Below are 13,875 nucleotides of genomic sequence, written 5' to 3' on the forward strand. Positions count from 1 at the left end.
TTCGGGACACCCTGGTCCACTCCTCCACCCCCAACACCTCATCCACGGCACCTTTCCATGCAATCGCAGAAGGTGCATCACCTGCCCCTTTACCTCCTCCCTCCTCACCGTCCAAGGGCCCAAACATTCCTTTCAGGTGAAGTAGCGCTTCACTTGCACCTCCTTCAATTTGGTCTACTGCATTCGCTGTTCCCAATGTGGTCTCCTCTACATTGGAGAGACCGTACGCAGACTGGGTGACCACTTTGCGGAATACCTTCGGTCTGTCCGCAAGCATGACCCAGACCTTCCTGTCGCCTGCCATTTCAACACACCACCTGCTCTCATGCCCACATGTCCATCCTTGGCCTGTTGCAATATTCCAGTGAAGCCCAACGCAAACTGGAGGGACAGCACCTCATCTTCCAATTAGGCACTTTACAGCCATCCAGACTTAACATTGAGTTCAACAACTTCAGACCATGAACTCTCTCCTCCATCCTCGCCATTTTTTATCCCTTTTTTCAATATTCATTTTTATTTTTAAATTTTTTTTTATCCACTTATTTTTATATTTATTTATTTTCATTTTTATTCATTGTTCTATCCCCACCTTTTATCCTATTTTTGATCTTTTTTCCCCACCACCGTCCCCTCCCCCTACCCCATCCCCACAAGGGCCATCTGTCACTTGTTCATGTTGTTCTTTCCAGAGTGCATACCTTTGTCCTGCTGTTAACACATCCTGCATTCTTACCTTAATGCCACCATCAGCACCTCCTTTAGCCAGTACCACTACCATTAACACCCCCTTTGTCCTTTTGTTCATGACATCTTTGTCAATCTCTCCTTTGTCCCCAACTATCGCTGGTCTATCCAGCTTCACTTGCTCCACCTCCCCTTAAACAGTATAAATTTCATCACAGTTTTACTTCTCTTTAGCTCTGAAGAAGAGACATACGGACCCGAAATGTTAACTCTCTTTTTCACTCCACAGATGCTGTTAGATCTGATAATTTATACTTGTAATGAGTTATGTTGCACACCTATGACAAACTGATGATGCTGTTCAGACTTGCTAATGAAGTGACTTTCTGAAAGGATAAAGATTGTCTATTATTTGAATTATTGCCCGAGATGTACAGTTGTGCTTCTCTTGTCTCAATTTTCTTCCCCTTTTCTATACTTCACAGAATGAAAAAGATTTTAATTCTCTTGAGCCTTGGCTTATAAAGGAAATGGATGCCTGCCTCTCAGATATTTGGCTGCACAAAGATGTTGATGCTTTTGCCCAACTCTTTCATCTTATTTTAAGTGAAAATGTCAGTGGTGAGTTTTCTTACAGGGCTAGTTTTCTGAGTATATGCCAGTAGCAAGCTACCTCACCAGTCTCCAATGTCGATTAGAAAATTGTGGGCAGTGCGCCCGTGAGCCTCCAATCCACATAGGTGATGGTGTAGTACCAAACTGTAGCCATTTGCTAAAACTTAGGCTCAGGTCTTAAACTATTACTCTTTAAATTATATATTTTTTTCATTGATTTTTTTTTATTGCTATGTTTTTGCCATGATTTATTTGTAAGATATGTTGTCATGTTTTCTATTTCATGTACTATTTTTCTAAAAGCACAAACTTAGCTCAGCTTCATCTAAGGAATCACTGTAAAGAACAATCGGTGCAGAAAAATTTTCATATATATGTTTAAAATGGATGTAATAATGCATCAGGGTAGCGTACAGAACATTTAGATGCACATTCCATTTGTGCATAAAATTAAAGTGAAATAGATGTTCAGTTAAAATTTTAATTGAATTTTTTTATTAGCTTGATGAACAATTTCGATCTGAGTTTCTCTCTATCTACCCTGCCAAATCCCTTTATCATTTTATACATGACTATTAGATCTTATGAACTCAAAGGAATATGCGAACTGTTTTCATAATTAAACCCTTTAAGACCCAGTATCACTCTGGTGAATCTGTGCTGTACCTCTTTGAAGGCCAATATACCTTTCCTGAGGTTGTGTCCAAAACAGAGAGAGCCATAATATTGTGAAATACGAATTTTTCCAATGTCACCAACGTTAATTTTGTCCATCGTAGATTTCAGTTAATGAAGAAAATGTAGCAGGTAAAAAATTTTCTAAAGAATTTTGATTTTATTGGAGGAGCTTTCTTTAATTGGTAGACTTTTGTGACTGTTCTTTCAGGATTGATATTATCATAAGTTCTTAGTTTGTCACAGTTTTCTAGCCACTTGCTTTTATTTATACATGGCCTACATCTTAAGTTTTCATTTGCTGATCTTTCATTTTGATCCAAAACAAAAACAAAAATACCTGGAAAAACTCAGCAGGTCTGGCAGCATCTGCGGAGAGGAACACAGTTAATGTTTTGAGTCCGAATGACCCTTCAACAGAACTAAGTAAAAATAGAAGAGAGGTGAAACATAAGCTGGTTTAAAGGGGTGGGACAAGTAGAGCTGGATAGAGGGCCAGTGATAGGTGGAAATAACCAAAAGATGTCACAGACAAAAGGACAAAGAGGTGTTGAAGGTGGTGATATTATCTAAGGAATGTGCTAATTAAGGGTAGAAAGCAGGACAAGCAAGGTACAGATAGCCCTAGTGGGGGTGGGGTGGGGTGAAGGAACGAAAAAGGCTAAAAATTTGATCCAATGGATTTAATGTGACAGAGATGTATGATGGTGAAAAGGTGAATTTAAGAACCAAATGTGATTCAGGAAGTGTGTGCATATACAAGAATTTCAATAGTATGAGTAGATACACAATCCTGTCTTCACACTGAGAGCATCCTCTATTACCTTCTGGGGCAGTACCACCATAGTAAATGGGGTACATTTGGGACAGATCTAAGAGCTCAAAATTAGGCATCCATGAGGTGCTGAGGACCATCTGCAGTAGCAGAATTGTATTCCGCTACAACCTGTAACCTCATGGGCCAGTATATATCTCACTCTACCGTAACTGTCAAGCCAGGGGATCAACCCTGGTTCAATAAATAGTACAGGAGAGCATGCTGGGATCAGCACCAGGATTATCTGAGGTGACAACCTGGTGATGCTACATCACAGGGCTAAATACATGCTAAACAGTTGAAGCAGCATGTTGCAGACAGAGCCAAGCGATCCCACAACCAGTGGATCAGATCAAAGCTCAGTGGTTAACATTGATGGATAATTGAATAACTAACCGGAGAAGGAGGCTCCAAAAATATCCTCATTCTCAATGATGGTGAAGCCCAGCACATCAGTATAAAAAACCATAAGACTATAAGACGTAGGAGCAGAAGCAGGCCATTCAGCACATCGCGTCTGCTCCGCCATTCAGTGAGATCATGGCTGATCTTATAATCCTCAACTCCACTTTCCTGCCTTTTCCCCATAACCCTTGATTCCCTTACTGATTAAAAATCTGTCCATCTCCGCTTTGAATATAATTAATGACCCAGCCTCTACAGCCCTCTGCGGTAAAGAATTCCTCAGATTGACTACCCCCTGAGAGAAGAAATTCCGCCTCATCTCTGTTTTAAGTGGGCGCTCTCTTACTCTGAGATTATGCCCCCTGGTCCTAGACTCTCCCACAAGGGAAAGCAACCTCTCAGCATCTACCCTGTCAAGCCCCCTAAGAACCTTCTATGTTTCAATAAGGTCGCCTCTCATTCTTCCAAACTCCAATGAGTACAGGCACAACCTACTCAACCTCTCATAAGAAAATCCCTCCATACCCGGGGATCAGCTTTCTGAATCTTCTCTGGACTGCCTCCAATGCCAGTATATCTTTCCTTAGATAAGGGGACCAAAATTGTTCACAGTATTCTAGGTGTGGTCTAACTACTGCCTTGTATTGTTTTTCAAGACTTCTCTTTTTATACTCCATTCCCTTTGAGATAAAGGCCAACATTCCATTTGCCTTTCCTATTATTTTGAACTTGTATGTTAGCTTTTTGTGATTCATGCACGGGGACTCCCAAATCCCTCTGTGCTGCAGCTTTCTGCAGTCTTTCTCCATTTAAAAAATAATAATCAGCTCCTCCATACTCCCTGTCAAAGTGCATAATCTCACATTTTCCGACATTATATTCCATCTCCCAAGCTTTTGCCCACTCACTTAACCTGTCTATATCCCTCTGTAGACTGTCATCTTCACCACTTGCCTTCCCACCCATTTTTGTCACCCACAAACTTGGCGATAGAACATTCACTTCCCTCATCTAAGTCAATATATATTGTAAATAATTGAGGCCCCAGTACTGTTCCCTATGGCACTCCACTAGTTAAAGTTTGCCATCTTGAAAATGCCCCCCTTATCCCAACTCTGTCTTCTATTAGTTAGCCAATCCTCTATCCATGCCAATATACTACCCCTAACACCATGGGCTCTTATCTTATTAAGTAGCCTTATGTGCGATACCTTATCAAACGCCTTTTGGAAATCCAAATATATTACATCTACTGGTTCCCCTTTATCTATCCTGCTCAGACGAGCCTGAAGCACTGGCAACCATCTTCATCCAAAAGTGCCGAATGTCTGATCCATCTTCAGGCCCCCTCCTGAAGTTCCCGGCATCACAGACGCCAGTCTTCAGCCAATTTGATTCACTCCATGTGATATCAAAAATAAGCTGAAGGCGCTGGATACTGCAACGGCTATGGGTTCTGACAGCAACTGGCTGTAGACCTGAAAACCTGTCCCCCATAACTGGCTGCACTCCTAAGCAAACAGTTTAGTTCAACTGCAACAGACTACAACAGTTCAGCTACGACACCTGATGATGTGGAAAATCATCCAGCCTATGTCCTGTCTGCAAAAAGCAGGAGAATACCAATCCAGCCAATTATTGCCCCAATTAGCCTACTCTCTCTGCTATCAAGTAGCACTTACTAAGCAATAACCTGCTTGAGATGCTCATTTTGGATTCTGCCAGGGCCTCTCAGCTCCTGACCTCAGTACGGCATTGGTCCAAACTAAAGAGTGATCTCCAAAGGTGAGGTGAGCGTAACTGCCTTTTGACACCAAGGCAGTACTTGACTGAGTGTAGCATCAAGGAGCTCTAGCAAAATTGAAGCCAGTGGGAATCGGGGAAAACTCTTCTATTGTTGGAGTTATAATTATTATAAGCCACATTGATGCATGGTTTCGTCAGGATCATGCCCTAGGCACAATCATCTTCAACTGGTTCATCGATGACCTTCGCTCCATAATATGGTCAAAAGTGAGAATGTTCGCTGATGATTGGCAGATTGTCATAGAGTCATTGAGAACTAGAGAGTTGAATGCATGACTTAAAGGTTAGTGGGGAAAAATGGGTTTTAATTCATGGGGCACTGGCACCAGTACTGAGGAAAGAGGAAGCTGTTTGGTTGGGATGGGCTTCACTTGAACTGTGGTGGGTATTAGTGACCTGGCGAATTGCATGCCTAGGGCGGTAGATAGGACTATAAACTAAATAGTTAGGGGAAGGGTATAAGTAAGAAAAAATTCAAAAGTTAAAGAACAGACCAGGCAATAGTACAGGATAGAATATGGGCAATGTGGTTGCAAAGTGACCAAGGCTGAGAGCATTGGTAGAAAGGAAAAGGAGATAGGGTAGCTCTGTTAATATACAATCAATACAATATTGTAAAATGATCTTGGCTCAGAAGATTAAGATATGGAATCTGTATGCGTGGACATAAGAAATAGGAAGTCAGTCAAATTCCTAACAACAGCTACACTGTGGGATAAAGTATGAAACGAGAAATGATGGGGATTCTAATGAAAGCTACTGCGATAATTGTATGCAACTTCAATCTTCCTCGAGATTGGATAAATCAAATTGGCATAGGTAGCTTTGAGGACAAGTTCATAGTGCATTTGAGACAGTTTCCTAGAACATGTTGTGGAGCCAACCAGTGAACAGGCTATTTTTGATCTGGTAATGTGACTGGATTAATTAATGATCATAGTAAAGAATCCTCTATGGAAGAATGATCATAACATGATAGAATCTAACATCCTGTTTGAGGATGAGAAACTTGAGTCTGAAATTAGCGCCTTAATCTTGAGTAAAGGCAGTTACTAAAGATATGAAGCAAGAGTTGGCTAAAGTGGACTGAGAAAATAGATTAAAAGGTAAGACGGTAATAAGCAGTGGCACACATTTAAAGAGGTATTTCATAATTCTCAACAGATATATTCCATTGAGAAAGGAAGACACTGAGAAGGATGCAACATGCATAGCTAACTAAGAAAGTTAAGAGTGGTATCAAATTGAAAGCAAAGGCATACATTGCTGTGAAGTTTAGTGGTAGGCAAGAAGATTAGAAAAATTTTAGAAACCAGCAAAGGATGACTTCAAACAAAAGGGAGAAAATAGATTATGATAGCAAACTAGCAAGAAATATAAAAACAGACAATAAAAGCTTCTACAAGTATATAAACAGAAAGAGAATAGCTAAAGTACAAATAGTTTAAGTCTCATCCTTAGAGGATGAGACTGGGGAATTAATAATGGGAAATGAGGAAATGGCAAAGACTTTGCACAAATATTTTGTATCTGCCTTCACTATAGAAGACACAAAATGCATCCCAATAAAAGTAGAAAATCGGGGGGTGGGGGCGAAGGGTGAGGAACTTGAAGCAATCATTATCACTGGAGAAAACGTACCAGGCAAACCAATGGGATTAAAGGTTGACAAGTCCCCGGATCTGATGGTTTGCATCCGAGGATCTTAAAAGAAGTTAGTTGTAATCTTCCAAAATTCTCTAGAATCTAGAGAAGTCCCAGTGGGTTATAAAACCACATGTCATTGGCTCTATGCAAAAAAAAAAGCAGGAAGCTGTGGGCCAGTTAGCCTGTCATTGGAAAAATGCTGGAATCCATCATGATTAATGAAGTAGTAGCAGGACATTTAGAAAATAATAAATCAAGTAGAGTCAGTGTGGGAAAGCAAGTTGAGGAGGACACAGAAAATCTGCATAGAGATAAAGATAGACTGAGTGAGTGGGCTAAAATTTGGCAGATGGAGTGTAATATGGGAAAATGTGAGCTTATCCACTTTGGTAGAAAAAATATAAAAGCAAAGTATCATTTAAATGGACAGAGACTGCAGAATATTACGGTGCTGAGGGATCTGGGTTTCCTTGAACATGAAACATAAAAAGTTAGTATCCAGGTAAAGCAAGTAATTAGAAGAGCAAATGGAATGTTTGGCCTTTATTGCCAGGGTATTGTACAAAAGTAGGGAAGACTGTTACGATCCCAGCTGATGTCAAACTGGACAAGTTAGATCCCAACGTTAAACCTGGCTTGATAGATCCTAACTCTTTATTTTATGAATGAGGAGGTGAGTTACTGAACAAGTTCACAGGATGCTGATGAACTTTTAATACAAAGAATAAAATATTTATCAAAACAAGAAAAGTGAACTATTTTACATCAGACATAAAGGTTGGAAAGATCTCAATACCACCACAAGACGATGATTCAAGTTCCTGCTATTCCTTTACTCCAGCAATATCTTTACAGACGCAAGCCAGTGAAGAGTTGTCACTAGCTAGACAAAGGCTTCTCGCTTGGGACTGGCACAGTTGCAAACGGTTTTCTTCCGGTGACTTCCTGAGCATTCACATGATGCTTCTCACCCAACTCGTATCTCTCCACAAGACACCCAAAAACCGCACTCTCAACTCACTGTGCCCTCAACTGCAGAGCAAACAAATGAGCTCCTTAAACTCAGTCTTCCAGTAAACTGATCACTTGACTGAGTCCCATAACTGGTTATTCAATCAAGTACTGTCCCAATAGCCTTGCAGTTTTTCTTCTCTGAGAGTTTCAGATCCCTGTCCCCCCTGTCTCTCATACATACACACTGAACTCTCCCTCTCAACTCCTGTCTATTTTTTTTTCCACTGGACCTGTGTTGTAAGTTGAATTGATAATACTCAGTACAGCTGTACAGGATATTGGTGAGACCACACCAGAGTACTGAGTACCATTTTGGTTTCTTTACTTAAGGAGGATTATACTTGCATTGGAAGCAGTTCAAAGATAGTTGATTGGAAGCGGTTCAAAGATGTTTTGCTATGTTGATGAGTGGGATGAAGGCGTTGTCTTATTAAGTAAGGTTGGGCCTCTACTCATTGGAGTTTAGAAGAATAGGAGGTGATCTTATGGGAGGTGATCTTATTGAAATATATACGATTCTGGAGGGGCTTAGTAGGGTTGATTCTGGGAGGATATTCCCCTCATGGGTGGAATCTAGAACTAGGCATAGTTTCGGAAGAGGTCATTCATTTAAGACTGAGATAAGAAAGAATTTATCCTCTGAAGATCGTGAATCTTTGGAATTCTTTATCCCAGAGAACTGTGGAGGCTGAACCATTGAATATATTCAAGGATGAAATAGACAGATACTTGTCAAGGGTTATGCAGTGAGTGAATCATGTCTTGATTCTCAAAGTCTACCACCATTTACAAGGCACAAGTCAGGATTGTGATAGAATACTCTCTACTTGTCTGGATTGGTGCAGGCCCAACAAACTCAAGAAGCTTGATACCATCCAGGACAAAGCAGCTAACTTCATTGGCATCCCATCCACCACCTTAAACATTCACCCCCTCCACCACTGGTGCACAGTGGCTGCCGTGTGTACCATCTACAAGGTGCACTGGAGTAACTTAAACCCTTTTGACAGTACCTTACAAACTCGCGATGTCTACCACTGAGAAGAATAAGGGCAGGAGACACATAGGAACACAACCACCTGCAAGTTCCCCTCCAAGTCTTTCAGCAAGCTGATTTAAAACTATGTTGCCTTTTCCTCACTGTCGGTGGGTCAAAATCTTGAAACTCCTGCTAACAGCACTGTGGGTGTACCTACACAACATGGACTGCAGTGGTTCAAGAAGGCAGCTGACCACTGTAGATCTGTTTCTTTTCCTCTGCTCCTCTGTACTTGGGGTGATCAGCGGTTACAAAAGGTCAGATTTTGCATCCATGTGGGCAGGAGGTTCTCCATTGCATCAGCCTTCCATTTGACATGACTTTATTTTTAAAAAAAATAATGTGTTGATAGCTAAGGGGAGGTGCCAGTAGTAGTAACATCTCTGCATAAACTTATCAGTGCAAGTTTGAATGTTGTCCAGATGTAGCTGCATTTGGACATAGACTGCACCAGTATCTAAGGATTCACGAATGGTGCTGAACATTGTTCACTGATGTTGCACATCCCCACTCCTGACCTTATGATGGAGGGAAGGTGACTGATGAAGCAGCTGAAGCTGAAGATTACACTGATTTAACTCCTGTAGTGATGTCCTGGGACCTGTGGATAGCTTTGCCCCTGATTCCCATCGACTTCAGTTTTGCTGGAACTCCTTGATGTCACACTCAGTCAAATGCGGCCTTGATGTCAAGGGCAGTCATACTCACCTTACCTCTGGTGTTAAGCTCTTTTGTCCATGTCTGGTTCAAGGCTGTAATGAGATCAGGAGCTGAGTGGCCTTGTGCTTAATACATTTTATTAGAGCACAAAGATATATTTCATGGCTGGCATTTGGATTGTTTATTCTATAATCCATTATATATCAATCACTCTCTAAACAAGTTACTATTTTTAGTTGACTACAGGCATAGTGAAACCAGTGCTACTCCATTAATGATAGCTGCAGGCCGGGGCTTCCTCAGTCAAGTGGAACAGCTACTCAGCATGGGAGCAAATGTCAGTGTTAAGGCTTCTAATGGCTGGTAAGGAAATTAGTTTCTTCCTTTACAATTGTATATTTGATTAAAAATGTGTGACTTAGTCAATTAAATTAAGCAAACATTGTTTTTGTTAATAGATTAATTTGATTGTTCCTGAATTAGAGATGATCTGAATATGGATTCTGTTTGCACACTTTTTCTAGACTGGTGGAGATAATTATACTGTGGTTAGTATTTTAATAAACTGAAAGCTGACAGCTAAGCAGAAAACAAATGCTTCTGGTTATAATCGGGAGATTGCACGACTAAGTATTGGGCACATAGAAAAGTCTACCAGCCTAATGTGACAGGTTTATCAGTTGGTTGAAAGATCATTTGGTTGGGGAGACCAAACCTACACTGGGTGACTGCTTTGCAGAATGCCTTCATTCAGTCCACAAGATGATCCCAAGTTTCTGATTGCTTGTCATTTTAATTCTCCACCTTGACTCCCACTCTGACCTTTCTGTCCATGGCTTGCTACAGTGTTCCAGTGAAGCTCAACGCAAGCTCGAGGAACAGCACCTTATCTTTCGATGTGGCACTCGGCAGCCTTCTGGACTCAACATTGAGTTCAGCAACTTTAGGTCATTACCTCTGCCTTCATCTTGTCCTGTGTTTTTTTTTCTCTTTTTATGTTTTGCTGGCTCGGTCTTTGTCTTGTTTCCTTCTTTATCCCTTCATGTTGCGTTAAGATGTGTTTTATTAGGAATTCATACCTTATTTGGCTACAATCTTTGTTTCATTACTATGTCCATTACCACTCTGGCTGAAATCATGAAATCTTGCCCAATTACAGATCTCCTTTGTTCTTCCTACCACCACCCCCGCCCCCAACCAGCAACCCACCCACTGCCCCTATCCGCTGGCTTAAGAGTTCTTACATTTCTTTCTATCTTCAGTTCTGATGAAAGATCATTGGCCTGAAACGTTAACTCTGTTTCTGCCCACAGATGTCACCTGACCTGATTTTTTTCCAGCTTTTTTTGTTCTTATTTTAGGTTCCAGCATCAGAGGCATTTTACTTTCCTTTTAAATGTTTTACTCATTTCGGGAACGAGGTGAGAGCGGACCTTGAAGCTATCTCTATGGTGTGATACGGTACTTCAGAATTATAATTTTTTTTTCATTATTTCCAGGATAGCTTTGGACTGGGCTAAACGATTTGGTCAAACTGACATTGTAGATCTTCTAGAATCTTTCAAGTAGGTACATAAATGATATTTAGCATTATTTGCCGCATAATACTGAATCTATTAATCACACGTTAAAAGTAGGAGAAACCAATTCAATAAAAAAAGTGTTGCATTAAAGTAACCCCTTTTCAGTCTTAGAGGATGTGCACATGCAAAAAGGTAATAACTTATAGTGCTGGAATGAAACAGCTCTGTTTCCTATACTGAAGGTTAATAATGCATCTGCCTTGATTCTTGGGGTTGTGATTTGTACCATGCAAGCGCCCAATCAGATCGAGGTGGACCACACAAAATTCAGGTTCCCACCTCATCTAAGTTATTGTGGCACTAGTTGATGTGCCTGCAAAACTGGCCTTTGCTTGTTAATGCTGCCGGTGAGCTTCGCACACAGTAGGAAGTCCTGGCAGTGTTATTTGCTGATACTGTAGTACAGGCCTGCTTTTCTTAAAGGCAGGCTGCCTTTTAGAGGGAAGCTACACAAAATGATTGCTGCAATGGAAATTCTACCAGGGCGGACAAAGGGACTCACTGTGACATATGTGACGCTGCAGGCGTTAGTGGTGCAGGTGGGCATGAGGAGAGACATCGTGATCCTATGGGGACCCAGGAGACCCTCAATGACTATTCTTAGAAGGGAGTGGGAGCAGGTGGCCAGGAAGGTCGCCTCCTGGACAGGAGGATTTAGCAGTAGGGTGACAAGAGGTCTAATGACCTCATGCCAATATCATATTAGGTCCAGTTCTGTGCTGGTTCATTGTCCTTTATTCAGTCATTATCTTAGTATTTAAATAAAGCCCATGTATTTTTAATGTATTTCTGGCATTGTGTGAAATCATAATTGTATTGGAGTTCAAACTACAGATGGTGAAACTGTTCTTAAGTAGCTTAATAATTTATGCAAGTTGCTAATATTGAATAGTGCTAACATTTCTATTTTTGTGCACAAGTTCTTCAGTGGAATTAGGAAATTTGGATGAATGTGTCCTGGTGCAATCAAATGGTGGAGAGCTAAGTCAAGAAGATAAAGAAATTTTAAGCGTCTACCACCACAGCTTTGACGATGAAAAAGTTGACCTGGATCTAATTATGCATCTTCTTTATAACATCTTTCAGAGTTCTGATGATGGTAAGACATTTGTTTGAGCATCGCTTAGAGTTCTTTTCAAACTGACTGTTCACCATGCTGAAGTTCTTTTCACATAATTTAATTTCAGCTACTACATGCATTACATCTCGTTTCCTATGTTCAATTGGGATGGAGAAAATTTAGAAATATCTGAACAACGCATAGAATTTATAGCTCAGAAACAGACCATTTGGCCCAACAGGCAAATTTTGATTTTTATGCTCCAGATAAGCCTTCTCCATCTCTCTTTTAACTCAATTAGCATAGCCTTATATTAATTTCTCTGTAATGTGTTTATCTAGATTTCCCTTAAATGCATCAATGCTATTTATGCCACTGACATATTGTGGTAGCAATTACTAAATTCTAACTACTTTCTGTGTAAAGAAATTCCTCAATTTTTTGTTGTATTTATTAGTGACTATCTTATATTTATAGCCCCTTGTTTTGGAATATATCTGTTATCTATTTGCCTATTCTGTTCACATTTAAGTATAAAATTTGCTCAGAATCACATGTTGTCTTTTAAAAGGTATGCAGAGTTTTGACTTAGCATTAAAATGTTCCACATCTCCAATCCATCTCACAGCATTTACTACTTCAGAGGGTGGGAAGGTGAACTATTCCTAGGCCTTTGGTAATCCAGACCACGAGGTGGTTTATTAAACTGTTGCAAGTCGACATGGCCTCATTTTATTAAAAAAATGCAAGGTATACACTTTTATGATCTGTTTAACTCCCTCTTTCTATAAAAACAGCTTCCCTCAATTATTCAGGTAAAATGAAGAGATCATAGACTTCTTTTAAATAAAAATCATGTTTTGGATGTGTAGGTTGGAAATGCATTAAACTATAGTAAATGCATAAGAGCACGGAGAAATTTTGCCAGTGAGACTTCATTCTCAAAAGTTTGCAGGCTATAGTTGAGTGGTCCTCAGGTGTGGCTGGATGAACAAGCTCCATGAGAATACAAGAAACAGGAGCAGGAATCGACCAGAAGCCTCTTGTGCCTGCTCTACCAAAAAATATGATCATAGCTCATCTTTTGCCTGAACTCCACTCTGCTGCCTGCATCGAATTTCTCTTGATTTCCTGAGAAACCAAAAGTCTATATCAACCTTGAATGTACTCAATGATGGTGCATCGATATTCTAAAGATTCACAGCCTTCAGTGAAGAAATTTCTCCTCATCTATCCTAAATAATCATCCCTTATCCTGAGATTGTGCACCCATGTTCTAGATTCCTCAGCCAGAGGAAAACAGCCTCCTGGGCCTTCTCTATCAATTCCTTTCAGGATCTTGTATGTTTCAAGAACACAAGAATTGGAGCAGGAGTAAACCATAATGGCCTGTCAAGCCTGCTCCACCATTCGATATGACCATAGCTGTCATTGGGCTTCAACTCCATTTTCCCACCTGCTCCCCATATCCCTTTAATCTCTAAGATCAAAAATATGTCTACCCCAGTTTTAAATGTATTCAACGACGGAGCATCCAAAGTCCCCTCGGGTGGAGAATTCCAAAGATTCACAGCCTTTTGAGTGAAGTAATTTCTCCTCATCTCAGTCTTAAATGATTGGCCCCTTATCCTGATACTGTGTCCCCGTGTTTTAGACTCCTCCACCAGCAGAAACAATCTGTGTTTACCCTAACAAGCCCCTTCAGAATTTTGTAGGTTTCAATGAGATTGCCTCTCATTCTTCTAAACTCCAGAGAATAAGCCCAATCTACTTAGCCTCTTATCATAAGACAACCCCTCATCCGAGGGATCAATTTAGTGAATCTTTTGTTGTATTGCCTCCAATGCAAGTATATCCTTGTTAAATG

General features: G+C 40.5%; 1 protein-coding gene across 3 annotated transcripts in view; it reads left to right on the top strand.

Annotated features, from left to right (window-relative positions):
* ythdc2 (YTH domain containing 2) overlaps window positions 1-13,875 on the top strand; it is a 188,957-nt gene that overhangs the window by 41,940 nt on the left and 133,142 nt on the right. For all 3 annotated transcript variants that reach the window (XM_078566322.1, XM_078566327.1, XM_078566335.1), the window contains 4 exons: window positions 1,173-1,308; window positions 9,602-9,728; window positions 10,865-10,930; window positions 11,869-12,047. In XM_078566322.1, the coding sequence (XP_078422448.1) occupies window positions 1,173-1,308; window positions 9,602-9,728; window positions 10,865-10,930; window positions 11,869-12,047 (508 nt within the window). The remainder of the gene's footprint in view (window positions 1-1,172; window positions 1,309-9,601; window positions 9,729-10,864; window positions 10,931-11,868; window positions 12,048-13,875) is intronic.

The sequence above is a fragment of the Cetorhinus maximus genome, chromosome 2 (assembly GCF_964194155.1).
Source record: "Cetorhinus maximus chromosome 2, sCetMax3.hap1.1, whole genome shotgun sequence".
Taxonomy (NCBI): domain Eukaryota; kingdom Metazoa; phylum Chordata; class Chondrichthyes; order Lamniformes; family Cetorhinidae; genus Cetorhinus; species Cetorhinus maximus.